The 15,460-nt window shown below is 43.7% G+C and overlaps 1 protein-coding gene across 2 annotated transcripts in view; it reads left to right on the forward strand.

Annotated features, from left to right (window-relative positions):
* Positions 1 to 15,460, forward strand: part of TSPAN12 (tetraspanin 12) — an 83,747-nt gene that overhangs the window by 15,623 nt on the left and 52,664 nt on the right. For both annotated transcript variants that reach the window (XM_035126863.2, XM_035126862.2), the window contains exons 3-4: positions 10,407 to 10,489; positions 11,339 to 11,474. In XM_035126863.2, the coding sequence (XP_034982754.1) occupies positions 10,407 to 10,489; positions 11,339 to 11,474 (219 nt within the window). The remainder of the gene's footprint in view (positions 1 to 10,406; positions 10,490 to 11,338; positions 11,475 to 15,460) is intronic.

Here is a 15,460-nt window from a genome sequence, read left to right on the forward strand (position 1 = left end):
CTGGTCTGTGTGGCTTCATCGCTTATTTTCAAGGCAATCACGGAGGCTGGCGTATCAAGCAAAAAATGTAAAAGTAGCAATTTCATGGTGATGGCTATATAACATTCTGATGGTTTAAAATGAAGCCAGAAGTGATTTGGCCAGTCGACTGTAACAAGCAGAAAGTGTTGAATTGGTTACTGTTGTGTTTATAATATACCACAACTGATACCTACAGATATTTTTTGGATCTTAACATTATTGATATATTGGCATTTTAAGTCGCACATGATGCTGTTTTTTTTTAAAATGGTCTTCTGTGCTCTCTCAGAAACGTCACTATGGTTTGATTACCTGGCTTAGACTATCACCTTGATCTAATACACTTTGCTGGAATGTAAATCCCATTTATTTCAGTAAAGCTTGCTTCAAGTTCCCTGAATTTTTTCTGGAAGCTCATAGCAAGGTTACACTTAAATAAGTTTCATAGAAATTAATGTGATTTGTGTAATGGGCACATTCCAGGGAAAGATAGGGCCACCTACACCCCATTAAGCAGGCTTACAGATGCAGTTAAATATAAATGCTGACTATCAACACATTACATAGAAATAAGTTCACTGGTTTTAGTAAAACTTGGTTCCACATAATGCCCACTGTCCGGAGGTTGTCAGGATACAGAGTGCCCATTGTTGGCTGTGAAAGGAAAGCTCACGCAAGCAAGGAATGACTTCCATTTTCAATAGCTCTGCATCCACTTTCTATTCTCATGCAGTTGATTGTGGGCGGCTGGCACAGAAAGCTAGGTGTGCCCCACCAATGTAAATGGAATGGTGCAATCCTGCACATGGCAACTAAGAAATAAGTCCTGTTGCGTTCAGTGGGGTTTACTCCCAGGAAAATGTGTGCCTCTTAAGCACTTAGCTGTGTTCTTCTTTCTATTCCTTTTTTCTTACTTTCTGTTTCTTTGGTTTCTCTGTTTTTTCTCCCTTCTGACTTTGTTCTCCTATAAGACTAAGTAGTTGTTTTATCTCAGTATATTATAAAAAAGATAATGGGTAGATATTTTTGTATATGTTTGAGTAAGTATCAATATTTTTTTATTTTAAAAAAGCACTCTTTGGTCTCCCCAATTTGATGGTAATTATACATGAGTGAGATGTCTAGCGAAATCACAGGGTGTAATTTTTTCCCTTGCACTATATTGCCACTATATTGCAGCAGATTGCAGCTGCGGGTTTACATTCTAAAAAGAACTAAACAAATCTCTTGATAGGGCACCAGGTGGGAATGTTTCTACTTTAGCCCACTTCCTTATGCACTAGGTTTCTGTGTGCGGGGTGTAGTTTTAGTGCAGTGAGTGACTTCTTTTTTTTAAAGGTAATTCCTTATGCTCCAGTTTAAAACGCCACACCTCCAGGAAGATTCCCAAATGTAATTTGCCGAATTTGTAAATTAGTTTGGAGCATAGGACGAATGGATTTCAAACTTTTTGCTGGATTGCACTGGAGGGATGTGGGCAGAAGTCCAGCATGCGCAGGGACTTCCTGTTCTCTTTTATGACGGGAAATATTCTTCCTATTATTGGGGATTCCCTGTTGTGCAGGAGGAGTTTTCCTCTGCTTGTAAAATAGGACATGAAAGGCCCAGTTTGTGAGGGAATTCTTTTTTCAGTATCAGAGCTACTGAACCACAGGCAAAGTGTTTGGGATCCAGTACAAGCAATAGTTGACTGAGGCTTCAATAGTAAGGAGCAAATTTCAATTTGAAAGGCAGAAGGGCTCACGATTCTGATTTATCGACCAACTTCGAAAGGGGAAATTCCTGCAATGTAAATACACACATTACTTTTTGTGTAGGAGTCGGAGCTCCTCGTTTTACTGAATGCCTGCTTACCGAGAAGAAAGCAGAGTGCTGGCTGCATTTTTATCTTGTAAATTAACCCGACTCCTGTGCAATTGCGGAGTGTGTGATTTGGGAACCCAGAGATACAAATTCGTCTGGAAATCTTCAACATTCAGTAGGAGGAAGTGTTGAGAAGAACAAATTATACTATAAGCACAGATGCTGTGTGGGCTGATTTCCCCCTTGCAGTCAAAAGCCAAACGTGCATATTGAATATATAATCCAGATGCCAGATGACTTCCACTTATATGTCATCTTCTGGGTAGTAACCAGGTCCCCCCCCTTCAGGATGGGGGGTATTACCCTGAACACTATTCCCACATTTGTGGTTCTGGCTCTGCATAACAAATACAGATAATATGCTGCTGAGCATGAATTTGCAGTGTCTCCAAAACTTGACAGATTATTGCAGATGTCTCACAACTACTGGTACTTCTCAAAATAAAAATTAAACACAGACCCTCCAAGTGTCCCTATGGCAGAGTCCCCCAAACCCCAGGCGACCCGCTGAGCGGAATAAAGACGCAAGACAACGTGCTATGGGATTCAAATTGGCCACAACTTTATTAAGATTCAGATGTAGGGAGACCTTGGCTCAGGCATTGGGCGTTATCCTTCCCAGTCCCCAGCTGGGGTTCTGGGAGGCTTCAGGGTTATCCACATGTATGGGGGTTGGGGCTGGCTCTGGAGAACATATGTTCAAGCAGAGAGAGCCCACCCCCCGTTCGCCGCCGCTGGAAGGGGGAAGCAATGACATCTCTTGGCATAGTCAATGCTTCACCCCAATACCCTGATCTTGTCGCCGCAAAGGGGGTGAGGTCTCCGCCTCCCGTCCCTTCCTCTAGGAAGATCGCCAAAAGAATTCCGACCAAGGCCTGAAACCTCCCAAGTTGTGAAGTGTTGCTACGGGAAAGGCAAAACCTGCCAATGCAGGAAAATTCCTTTCCGGCCCTTCAACAGCGACCTTTGACGTAGCAGCGCCTGTGTACCTGTGGAAAAAGGTAAACCTGCAAAAGAAGCTTCAATGAGGGTGTGGAGGGTGGGAGCCAACTGGTGCTCGGAGGTAAGATTCAAATTCTATTGTGTGAGCTGGAAAGTCCCTCCCCTTACCTGGCCAGTCCCCTGGCAACACCTCCCCAGGCAGGATTGGACGCTAGGCTGGGGTAGGCGGAGACCCTGCCTGGGAAGGCGGTTCCAGCCCCAAACTACCAGGGAGTCGCTTTATGGGATCAGGGGGCTGTGTGCAACCATGCAAAGGTTGTCCCCCATTTGATGTGTGGAGCGGTCATTACAGAAGCCATCCCGGTTTCTGATTTGATCCTGGAATGTCCCACTTTTCCTTAGGACACCCCTATTTTCATTAGAGAAATTATGGAGGGCATGGAATAGGTGATCCCTATTTTCATTGGAGAAATGTTGGGATGGCCCTGTGAGGGCATGTAAACGCTCGTTTTGGGTGGTTTTGCAAATCATGGGAAAGATTTTTAGAACGGGGTTTCTAGCCTTTGTCAACCTGGTGCCCTCTTGGATCAAATGCTAAAGAGGGCTCCTGTGCCTTATCAGTCATAGAAGTCTCCTAAATGACTTAACAGAAACTTAATTTACTTGTCCCAGAACTGGTAAACTGGAGCGGGATATTCTCGATTCAGTGGAAAGATTTCTACGAAGAATGTTGTATGCCACATCTAAAACCTGTTTTAGATACATTAATTATCCAGCTAGCTATATATTGGCTCCAGTGTATATATTGACTCCAGTGTAGCCTAGAGAGCATTATTATTATTATTATTATTATTATTATTATTATTATTATTATTATTATTATGAGTTTATATACTGCCCTATACCCAGAGGTCTCAGGGTGGTTCACAGAAAAGATCACAACATACATAATCAGAATACAGTCAAACCTCGGTTTGCGACCGCCTCCATTTGCAACTGCTTCGGTTTCCAACCACCGCGGACCTGGAAGTGTTTACATCCGGGTTCCGCGGCGCTCGGATGCACAGAAGCGATCTGCACAGCTCACGCGTGCACAGGAGCGCTCTATTGGCGCTTCGTGCATGCACAGAAGCGTGCCTCGGGGAGTGACGAACACGGGGAGCGACCGGCTTCCCGGAACCAATTGTGGTCGTAAACGGAGGTATAACTGTAAAACAACAACCCAATAACACCCTCCCCCCAGAAAAGAGCCACATTTTAAAAGGGTATAGGATGCTGAGTTCGTCACATTTCAGAGACTGCGTATGTGTTCATAGGGAATTGTCTCACGCCATTATTTCGTGAAATCCCATGTTGCTTCCTACCTGCCTGCTGCGCCAGCGCTCTGCTAAATTTCTACCAAAATAACTATTGGGAAGAAACATCTCTATTCTGATAGTTACCCCTTCATAGTTCCAGATGCCTTGTGTAATTAACACTACACTTGAAAGGGCCCGCCTTAGAAGTTAACGTCTACAGACTTGGTCGGACAAGAATTCTCAAGCGACCTTAGGCTAGTAGAGCATTGTTTTGAAAGAAGGAGGAGAGCTTTTCTCTTTGTGTAAGGGATGTGAGTTTCCACATGTGCTATGGGAAAGCTGTGCACCATGTGTCAGTACAGATGTTTAGCTTAGCAACCTTTTAGTCTTAAGGTCAATAGACCAACTACTCTACCATCAATTGAAGAGCCAGGATTGAAAATGCTGAATTATGTTTCTCTTTCAGTTTCTTTTCTAAACTGCCTGTATCTGCTAATGCTTATGCCTCTCTGTATTTTCTAGAAAAAAATGCTCTAAACTGGTATATTCTGCAAACTCAGGAATATATTCACGTACCCAGCCACTAACATTGCAAGCCCGTTCAAGTTTATTGATAGCCCACACACCTTCAAACTGCAGAAGAAATACAGTGGTACCTCAGGTTACAAATGCTTCGGGTTACGTGTTTTCAGGTTGCGGACCATGGGAAACCCGGAAAGTACCAGAAAGGGTTACTTCTGGGTTCCGCCGCTTGCGCATGCACAGAAACGCTAAACTGCACTTTGCGCATGTGCAGATGCGGCGCTGCAGGTTACGAATGCTGCGGGCTGCAGACGTGTCTTCATCACAGATTATGTCTGCAACCCAAGGTTCCACTGTATTTGAATCCATACGCTGAAGGGAAAACAAACAAACAAACAGCAACTTAAAGAAGAGTTGAAAATATTTATTGAATACTGTATACGGAAAATAATTGCACACAGCTCAAAACGCTGGCAGCGTTTAAAATTCAACAGAGTAAATAATATTTGATTGATGTAAAAGTGGAAAACAGATTTGAATGGTTATACTGTAGTAAAATATGCAGGAAACTGTGATACCGATATGTAATATGAACCTTCATAGCAGGAGAAGAACGGAAGTCATTGGATGTTTCAAAGGTTGAAAAATGTTTAATTTGATATGTAGAAAAATGATCATATGTATATATATATATATATGTATATGTATATATACTGTATATGTATGTGTGTATATATATATGTGTGTGTGTGTGTGTGTGTGTGTGTGTGTGTGTGTATATATATATATATATATATATATATATATATATATATATATATGAAACTAAGAAAGCACAAGAGCATTCATTGACTCTATATTTTCATTCTTTAAAAACCCCAACAAAGATTAGGACAAATGTGATGAAGAGCAGTACAGAAATGTGATAACAGATTAGTTAATTAAAATCAATGCCCCCAAACAATTCTGTAACAGCAACGCACCCAGAAAGTGTGCTTTCCATCACAGTTATTCCTATGGCAGTCCTTACCTTAGAGCAAAAACAGATGAACCGATGACAGGTAAGCAACTCTGTGGTAATGTCAGAGAGAAATGGCATTTTAGTCATAGCCAAGGGATCAAACTCCTGCAGGTGAGCTATTTCCCTTCATCTTATATAAGTGCAGCTCCTACTTTTTTCATGCTGCTGCTTTAACCTCACTTTTCAAAAGCGGCGGAATAGTAAGATAATGCAGTCCCAATGCGAAAAGCAATATTACTGGAGAAATTCCTGCTGCTCAATATGCTCACAAATTGTATTGTGCAGAGAAGCATGGCACGAAAAATATTTTGCTAGAGCTTACCAAAATGCTGTTGGTTGGAGAAAAAAGGAAGAATGTTACCTCCTTCTCTCTCTCTCTCTCTCTCTCTCTCTCTCTCTCTCTCTCTCTCTCTCTCTCTCTCTCTCTCTCTCTATATATATATAAAGTTTTGTTAAAAAAAGGAAGCAGAAAGAAAGGATGGAAGGAAAAGGGGCGAGTTGGAGACAAATTACTAGAATGGCGCCATTACTAAGAAGAAGAACAGGGCCGGCTCTAGGTATAGTCCCGGTGGCGCAGGTGCCAGGGCACCGGGCCGGCAGGCGGGGCGCTGCACGGCAAAGCCACACGGAAGCCATGCTGCACGCTGCAAGGGCGGGGGCGCCGGAGCGATCTCCGTGCCTCAGCGCCAGGGCGCCCGACCTGCTCGAGACTGCCCTGAAGAAGAAAAATGAACTTTAGAGAGGAGAATTTTAAAAAAGAGAAGAAGGGGATTCATGCAGCAAAGCAGACAGGTATACAATAGTCACACACTTGGGAGCCCACAAAGAAGAAATATATCACTGGAAAAAGAGGATGGAAGAGAAAACCAATCTGCATAAAGCATGCCTATGCTAATTTATATGGATAGATGCAAATTTTAGAAATAATTACCAAAATTTGAATACAATATATATTGATATAACATACCCTCCAACATTTCTCTGTTGAAAATAGGGGCGTCCTATTCCATAATAATAATAATAATAATAATAATAATAATAATAATAATAATAATAATTACCCACCCATCTGACTTGGTTACCCCAGCCACTCTTGGCAGCTTCCAACATATATAATAAATGCAATAAAACATGACACGTTAAAAAAATCCTTCCCTCTACAGAGCTGACGTTAAAAAATCATTCCCTCTACAGAGCTGCCTTCAGATGGTTCAGGGTCAATATTTATCTGATGAAAATAGGGACGTCCTACCATACCCTCCAACGAAAATAGAAACGTCCTAAGGAAAAGCGGGACATTCCGGGATGAAATCAGAAACCGGGACGGCTTTTGTAAATCGGGGGCTGTCCCTGGAAAATAGGGACACTTGGAGGCTCTGATATAATGGGTAACACTGTAACAATATGAGCTTGTTTTGTTGTTGTTAAGTCGTGTCCGACTCTTCGTGACCCCATGGACCAGAGCACGCAAGGCACTCCTGTCTTGCACTGCCTCCCACAGTTTGGTCAGACTCATGTTCATAGCTTCGAGAACACTGTCCAACCATCTCGTCCTCTGTCGTCCCCTCCTTCTTGTGCCCTCCATCTTTCCCAACATCAGGGTCTTTTCCAGGGAGTCTTCTCTTCTCATGAGGTGGCCAAAGTATTGGAGCCTCAGCTTTAGGATCTGTCGTTCCAGTGAGCACTCAGGGCTGGTTTCCTTCAGAATGGATAGGTTTGATCTTGAGAGGGTGAAGAGAGGCTATGCCTTCATGCCAATTTGCATTCTCATTCCAGGGCCATGTGCCCATTTTTGTGCCAAGGAAGGAAGAAAAGGCTGGAAGAAAAAATTGGATGGGGAGTCTTGATGTGGGATGAACGCCTTGCATACGCCCCAGCTTGTCAATTTTGTAGCTGGAACTCTGCTGCGCGCCAAGGGAGCATGGTTCTAGTTGCAGCTGTTCCTTTGCTCCTCTGACATTCCTGCCTCAAATATATAGAGGGTTCTTCTGTCTTCCGCATAGCTGCTTGTGGTGTAGCCTGCTGCCGAATGTATTAAATAGTTGCTCGTCCAACAACTCAATGTCACCCCTTTGTTTTCCTTTTGGAGGCAACGGAGAGTACGAGGCGCTGCTTGAGATAGCAGAGCTGCTTCTTAATCGATGGCGTCGTCGACGCAATTAGAAGCTACAGGTGGAAACCTTTTGTGCCGTTGTCATAGTTTGTTGTTCGCTGTTAACTGCTCAGCGAGAGAGGCCAGATAAACCGATAGGTCTGTGTTTATCTTTCCTTAAAGCAAAGTTGGGGGGTGGGTGGTTTAAGGGGGCTAAAGAGATATCGATGAAACTTGCGGATTTTATTTCCATAGAGGCTGAATAAAATTGATAAAAGGCGGTTCTGGTTTTCAACATGCAGATCACGCCAAGCACCAAGGCTTCTCCAAAGAGATCTCAAAAACCCCTACTTAGCTTGCACTTTTGGTCATCTTTTGGTTTCCACCACATCCCAAGTCCAGGTGCTGTGCTTTCTAAAGAGAGCTGGGTCACTGGCAGGTGAATAATGACCGTTTACATGGAAGGGCAGGTGTGGGCTTGTCGACCTCACAGCCTCAAAATAGTAGTGTAGATTGCCCCCCCCAATCTAGTAGTAAGAATTAGGCTATTTTCCAGCCACTGTTACATGCGCAATGTGCAAACAAACTGCCACGAGCCTATGTAGATCTATCATGTTACATTCCCATAGCTGTTCAGAAAAATCATGGAGCTAGGCAAAGACTCCCTCTCCAGTGTGAATCAGGCCCTTCCCGATAATTAATGCTTACAGAATTAATGAGTGATCAGGATCTGATTTAAGGCCTAATTAAGAACATGAATGTTATGGTTAGAGTTGGAGAGAGGACAGGGAAATGTCTGGCATAGCTGCCAAGTTTTCCCTTTTCTCGCGAGGAAGCCTATTCAGCATAAGGGAAAATCCCTTAAAAAAGGGATAACTTGGCAGCTATGATGTCTGGTCCTTTGGATTCTTAAATGTGGGTGCAGGATCCACAGTGTTAATTTTGGGTAGGGGGAAGAAGGGTTGCTTAGAAGCATTGAAAACAAATGGCAATAGCAACCTTCAGTTGCTTCCATTCCTTATCTAAGATCAGGCTACTCTTTTGATGCTATATCTGTGTTCCAATTCTGATAGGTTAATTTTGTAAACTGCCCTGTGGTCATTGGGTGAAGGGCTGTATATAAATTTAATGACCAATAATAATAGCAAATGATGAGGTAATCACTTTCCTTCAAGCCTCCCTAAATGGAGATTAAGCTCAATTTGACCCTCTTCCAGAATGGGTGTATTTATATGGTCCTTTTTGTAGCTCGAAATAAAAAAATGCCATGGTCGCATTCTTAGTTACTACTTCCGCAGTGTTAGAAACTGAGATATGAAAGCTAGGAGCTAAATGACACCTTAAAGTAAGCTTACGGGCGCAACAACAGAATGTCTAGGAGCACCTTTTTATAACAAGAATACAAAGCTGAAAATGAATGAACTGCAGCTCAAATATTATGTTCATTTTTCACATGGTCTAGTCCAGGCATCCCCAAACTGCGGCCCTCCAGATGTTTTGGCCTACAACTCCCATGATCCCTAGCTAACAGGACCAGTGGTCAGGGATGATGGGAATTGTAGTCCAAAACATCTGGAGGGCCGAAGTTTGGGGATGCCTGGTCTAGTCCTTCCCCTGCCTACCCCCCTAATATTCTTCAGAGGGTCTCTTCTCCAGTCTTCGGAGAGTAGCTGGGATTGGGGAGGCAGAAAAAGGTCCTCCTTCCCGTCCACTCTGCAGTTTTAATCTGAAGTTTCAGGCGTGGTACTGTGCCCAGAGCTCAGAAACTGCCCACACTAATGAAATTCCCTGTCGCAAAACGCGCCTAGAACAATGGGAGTTTCGAACACTGTATTTCAGTATTGTGCATGTGTGTGTTTATATATTTTATTTCTATCAAGTTGAGTACTTGCAAGTCCTTTCAGCCACAATACTGCTAATGCTCAGCAAGGGGTTGGATTTGGGAACTTCCACGGGCCCTCCAAATTCTGAAATTCTATGATTTTTAAATCACGTATAGTTTAAAATACGAAATCTTAAGTTCCTTTCACTTTTCCTGATTGCCCACGTTTGATAACCAAACGGTGAGTGTTCAGAAGTTGGCAAAACCTTTTCAACAGCTGGAATTGATCCTATTACATTCCGTCATCTTAACCTAGTTCAGGTCTCCGATGAGCTGCATGTTACTCATTCAGCTTCAGTCGCACAAGTGGCTTTCTCCATACACGCCAGCTTGAGTGAGGATTTCTCCCCTCCCCTGAGTAATCCGATAATTATACAGATAGTGGTCTCTCAAAGCCAGTAGTCTGAAGGAAAACGTATCACGGTACCTTGTGGATTTCACTTAAGAAATCTCTGCTGGAGTTATTAATCTTACAACAAGCAGAAAATAAAACCTCAAAGCTTATGGGGTCCCTGAGGTGCGCAGTTTTGGGGAGAGCAGCCAGGAAACGGCTCCGTTGAGAAACTCGCTCTTCCAAAGTATTAGTAAATTGGAAAGGAGCAGATTGCCGTGTTTAGAGAAGTAATACTTTAGCAACGCATCTGCTCACAGCACTAAGTAGGGGGGGATGTTCTGCGCAAGAGCGCACACTGGCTGTAATGCTGTTTTAATAATTGAGTCTGCTTTAAATTGCGTTTGCTAAATAAAATCCCTGTTTTTTTTCAGTTGATGTCCGTCACTGTGTTAGCCGTTTCTGCCTGGATGAGGGACTACTTGAATAATGTTCTCACTTTAACTGCGGAAACAAGGTAGGCTTGTCAGGTCAGCTAAACCATGGTTGTCTGCATGTAGCTAGACTGCCAAGGAGGGAAGTGTGAATGTTCGGGGCGGGGGAGGGGGAGGTCCATAGCTGTCAACTTTCAGATTTGAAAATAAGGGATCACCAGCCTCATCTGTCCCAGGGACAGTCTACGGTATATCTAACAATCCAGGATAGCAGTGGGAAACGGCGCTGGAATAAGGGAATTTCCAGCAAAAAAGAGAGGAAAAGTTGACAGCTGTGGCTTGGAATAAGGGAGTTTCCCGCAAAAAAATGGAGGGTTGACAGCTATGGTGAGGTCCCACTCAGCTTCTGAAAGGGGTTTTGGTATTTTGCATAATTTATCTGAGATGCTGTTAAAAAAAACACTCTGCTGGAATAATCCTGGTTAAGGCCACCTTTGCACCGTACATTTAATGCACCATCGCAGTCAAACCTCGGTTCCTGAACGGTTCCATTTTGGAACGTTTCAGCTCCCAAACGCCGAAAACCCCAAAGTAAATGCTCCGGTTCCCGAACATTTTTCAGAAGCTGAACATCCAACGTGGCTTCCGCTTGAGTGCAGGAAGCTCTTGCAACAAATTTTATTTATACCCCGCCCTCTCCGGCCGTGACCAGGCTCAGGGCGGCTAACACCAAATATATAATAAATTAAAAACACAAAATCAAACTATTAGTTTAAAATACAATTCGAATCACATTTAAAAAATCAAAATAAAATTAAGTGGGTAAGACTAATGGTTTCTGCATTCCTTGATCAGAAGACTACCATTTTCTAAAATGAGCCACAGTTCAGTTCTGTTAGCATGATCCTGTTGTTGTTTTTATTTGCTTTCAGGGTAGAGGAAGCTGTTCTTTCCACTTACTTTCCAGTTGTCCACCCAGTCATGATTGCCGTCTGCTGTTTCCTTATCATTGTTGGAATGTTGGGCTATTGTGGAACAGTGAAAAGTAACCTCCTTCTGCTCGTGTGGGTAAGAGTCTTCTGCTTTCCCGTTCCATTTCGTCACTGATGCTAAGAGAACGTCTCTTAATATCCCATTGCCACTCTTTCTTCTTTGGCGATCACTCGTAGCCGAGTAAGTTTGTCTTCCACGAACACAGTCTTAACCAGGCATCCCCAAACTGCGGCCCTCCAGATGTTTTGGCCTACAACTCCCATGATCCCTAGCTAAGAGGACCAGTGGTCAGGGATGATGGGAATCGTAGTCCAAAACATCTGGAGGGCCAAAGTTTGGGGGTGCCTGGCCTTAACAGTGAGTCCATAAGTGACTGTGGAGGCCAATTCTGGATCCACACGTCCTTTCACAGTGTGGGCATAGGTTTCCAGGCGGGAGTTGATCACGGTGAGGGTTTGCCAAGCATGCCTTCCTCTTAGCACATTTCTTCCTTTCATCCTGAGTTTGAGCGTCTTCGAAACCTAGGACACCTTTGGTAACGGCTGTGCTCCAATTGGAGCGCCCGCAGGCCAGTGTTTCCCAGTTGTTGGTGTTTATACTGCATATTTTTAGACAATCCCACAGTGATTGGGATTGAGGATCGGAGTGATCATTCTGTGATATTATGGCAGTGGGCAAAGCTTTTGTATTGTAACTTTTGAATAAATGTATTTATTTATTTATTTTAAATGGCTTTGGGGGAAAAAGAGAGAAGAGGGCTGCTGAAGGTACTTTGGTCACCCATAGCCTTGGAAGCTGGTAGAAATGGAGAACTTTCTTCTCTGCCCTGGGACCAAGTCTTGTTCAACTTTCCAGTCTGCTTTGGATTTGCATTCTGCGTTTACAGTTCTGCATGAGGCAAAGCTTATGGAAACAAATGAAGTCTTTGCCAGTGGAATATAGATTAAGAGCTTGAGGAATGCCTAGCTTTGCTTGAACGGTAGAATTTAGGCTCTTATTTACAAAGCTCCGAAACTGGTTCAATCTTAACTTCATGAGTGGGACTCAACCAGCATTATTAGAAAACAGTGCTGCAGTTTCAACACAATTCTGTACTGGTCCAAAGTAAGTCCTGTTGAATTTGGTGGGGCTTACTTCGGAGGAATGCATAAATTGCACTGTAATCCCCCATTTACCTGGAAGTAAGCTCCATTGATTTCAGTGGCACTTACTCCCAGGTAACTGTGTAAAGAGTTGCAGCCTTAGTGCAGTCCACAATCTGGACATTACAGTTGAGATAAGGCTGTGTACGAGGCAACATTCCACTGTAAGTTGTCCTTAACAGACAGATGCCTGGGAATGGGAAAGAATCTGAATTATTTGGTTCTTGCCACCCCAGACTCCTAAAACAAGCTCTTAAATCACTTGAATGTCTTAAAACATTTAACCCATTATCGTTTTTTTTCTTTTTAAATCTCAGATGAATGTTCTGTTTATCACAATTTTTTTTAAAAAAAATGCAGTGTGTTCAAATAACAGAATGATTTAAAACTGGGCCCTAATCCTTTCTTTCTTTGTTTATTTAAAATGCCAGTGGAGAAGCAGAATCAGTTACTGCTCTTTAACACAATCTGGAAGTAAACACATGTACTATGTGTAGAGCAATCAAACTCCATTAAATGAAGCCTAGACAGTTCTAGAACTCTTAACCTACAATATTTCACTCTGGGGAGCCTGAGAACCAGCTCTTTCTGGTCCAACTGATAAGCAAAAAATAAATGATCTTTTCCTAAGTACACTGCAGTTCTTGACTAATTGCTAAATAAGCCGTTTACCATGGCGTTGCAGAGGTGTGCAGGTGCTATTCAATAGTTAATTCATCACCCTAAGAAGAAACAACGACACTCCACAACAGCTCGACAGAAAAAGCTTTCGTAAAACCAGATGAAAGGCAGAATAAAGAAACATGGTGTGAAATATTAAGTCTTTTCAATCTTTCCCTTTTTCATCCTGAGACTTCTCAAGGATTGAAGTAATCAAGCACACATTGTTCTGAATGCATTCCCGAAGCTAAATTACCGTATATACTCAAGTATAAGCCGACCCGAATATAAGCCAAGGCACCTAATTTTACCTCAAAAAACTGGGAAACTTATTGACTCGAGTATAAGCCGAGGGTGGGAAATGCAGCAGCTACCGGTAAATTTCAAAAATAAAAATAAATACCATCCTATGCCTTTCCCAGCTTTCGGCAGCGGGGTGGGGGGAGAAGCGGCAAGGAAGGATCCCTTCCTCATCGCTTCTCCCTACCCGCCGCCTCACACAGAGCAGGCATAGGATAGGGGTTCGGAGAGTCACAGCGCAGCACTTCTCTGAACCCCCGGTCCTGTGCCTTTCTCCGCCGCCACCTGCCTCACTCGAATATAAGCCGAGGGCGGCTTTTTCAGCACATTTTTGGTGCTAAAAAGTAGGCTTATACTCGTGTGTGTGTGTGTGTGTGTGTGTGTGTGTGTGTGTGTGTATACACATATACACCCAGAAGTATCTTTAAAGTACAGTGGACTGTAGAGGGATGGTCCTACTATTTTATTCTATTCTATTTATTTTTTATTCTATTTATTCTATTCTATTCTTTTTTATGTTACTTTACTGCCCAGTAATGTAAAGGTAAAGGACCCCTGGATGGTTAAGTCCAATCAAAGGCAACCATGGGATTGCGGGGCTCATCTTGCTTTCAGGGCGAGGGAGCCGGTGTTTGTCCACAGACACCTTTCTGGGTCACGTGTCCAGCATGACTAAATCACATCTGGTTCAATGGGACATCGTGACGAGTGCCAGAGCGCACGGAAATGCTGTTTACCTTCCCGCCACAGCAGTACCTATTTATCTACTTGCACTGGCATGCTTTTGAACTGCTAGGTTGGCAGGAGCTGGGACAGAGCAACGGGAGCTCACTCTGTTGCGGGGATTCGAACCACCAACCTTCTGATCGGCAAGCCCAAGAGGCTCAGTGGTTTGGGCCACAGTGCCCTATACCTATACTTTATAAGGCACAAAACCACCAGGGTGGGAGTAGGTGGAGCTGAAGGGGCAAATACTGACACGACACTGTCTTGAGATTGAAACAGAAACTCTAATCTCTTGCCTCAAGGAGTTCCACACTTGGAATGGCAACACAGAAAAAGCATTCTCACGTGTTGCCAACCACCCAATGGCCCATGCAAGAGAGGCATGGCCATCAGTCTTAAAGAACAGGGTGGTTTGTATAAGTTGCACTGTTCAGAAAGGAGCTGGCTGGACCCAGAATGGATGGAGTTACCTACTTGGGGAATTGGATGGGATTAGCCTTCCTCCCAGTCATGTCTCCGAGTGCATCTCTTCACTTTTTGGTCTGGGATTATAGTTTGCACGTCCTTTGAACGCAGCAGATCGCAGACTCTGTTCATGCCGTCTCTAGTTTCTCATTAAAAAGGCATTGGATTTTGTGCGATGGGAAAGATCTCTCTCTCTGCCTGAGACCTTGGAGAGCAGCAGCCAATTTAGGGCTAGATTCCTGTACCCTGGTCAGGGCCGTCTTTAGCATATGTGGCGCCGGGGTTCAAAAATTTGCCCAGCCCCCCCCCATTTTTTAGGGGGGGGGCATGTCAAAGTTGTTGAGCTTTTTTAAGAGGGGCAGCTCAGAGTTGTTGAGCTTTTAAGGAGGGGGGCAGCAAAAACTGCTAACATGAAAAAGTAAAAGATGGCTCCATTTTTGCAATCACACTAAAATGAAAGACACCACTAGGGGGCGCCGCTGGATACGTTGATTGTCCAGCTATCGAAATGACCCATCGAACGCAATCACCCGTAGGTCGCGCCCCACAGAATTCGGCGTCCGGGTACAACGCACCCGTAGCACGTCCAGGTAAAGACGGCCCTGTCACAAGGGCAGGGGCTACATGGGGAAGGAGGAATATTTGAAAATAATCTTCACACTTCCTCCATTGATGTTTGGCATGAGGGCAACATTATTCATTTGCAAGTCTTCTGGACCCGTCCCAATGTCTGCTCACACACTTCCCAACCCTGACAACCATTGTCTA

This window comes from Zootoca vivipara, chromosome 10 (assembly GCF_963506605.1).
Source record: "Zootoca vivipara chromosome 10, rZooViv1.1, whole genome shotgun sequence".
In the NCBI taxonomy this organism is placed as follows: domain Eukaryota; kingdom Metazoa; phylum Chordata; class Lepidosauria; order Squamata; family Lacertidae; genus Zootoca; species Zootoca vivipara.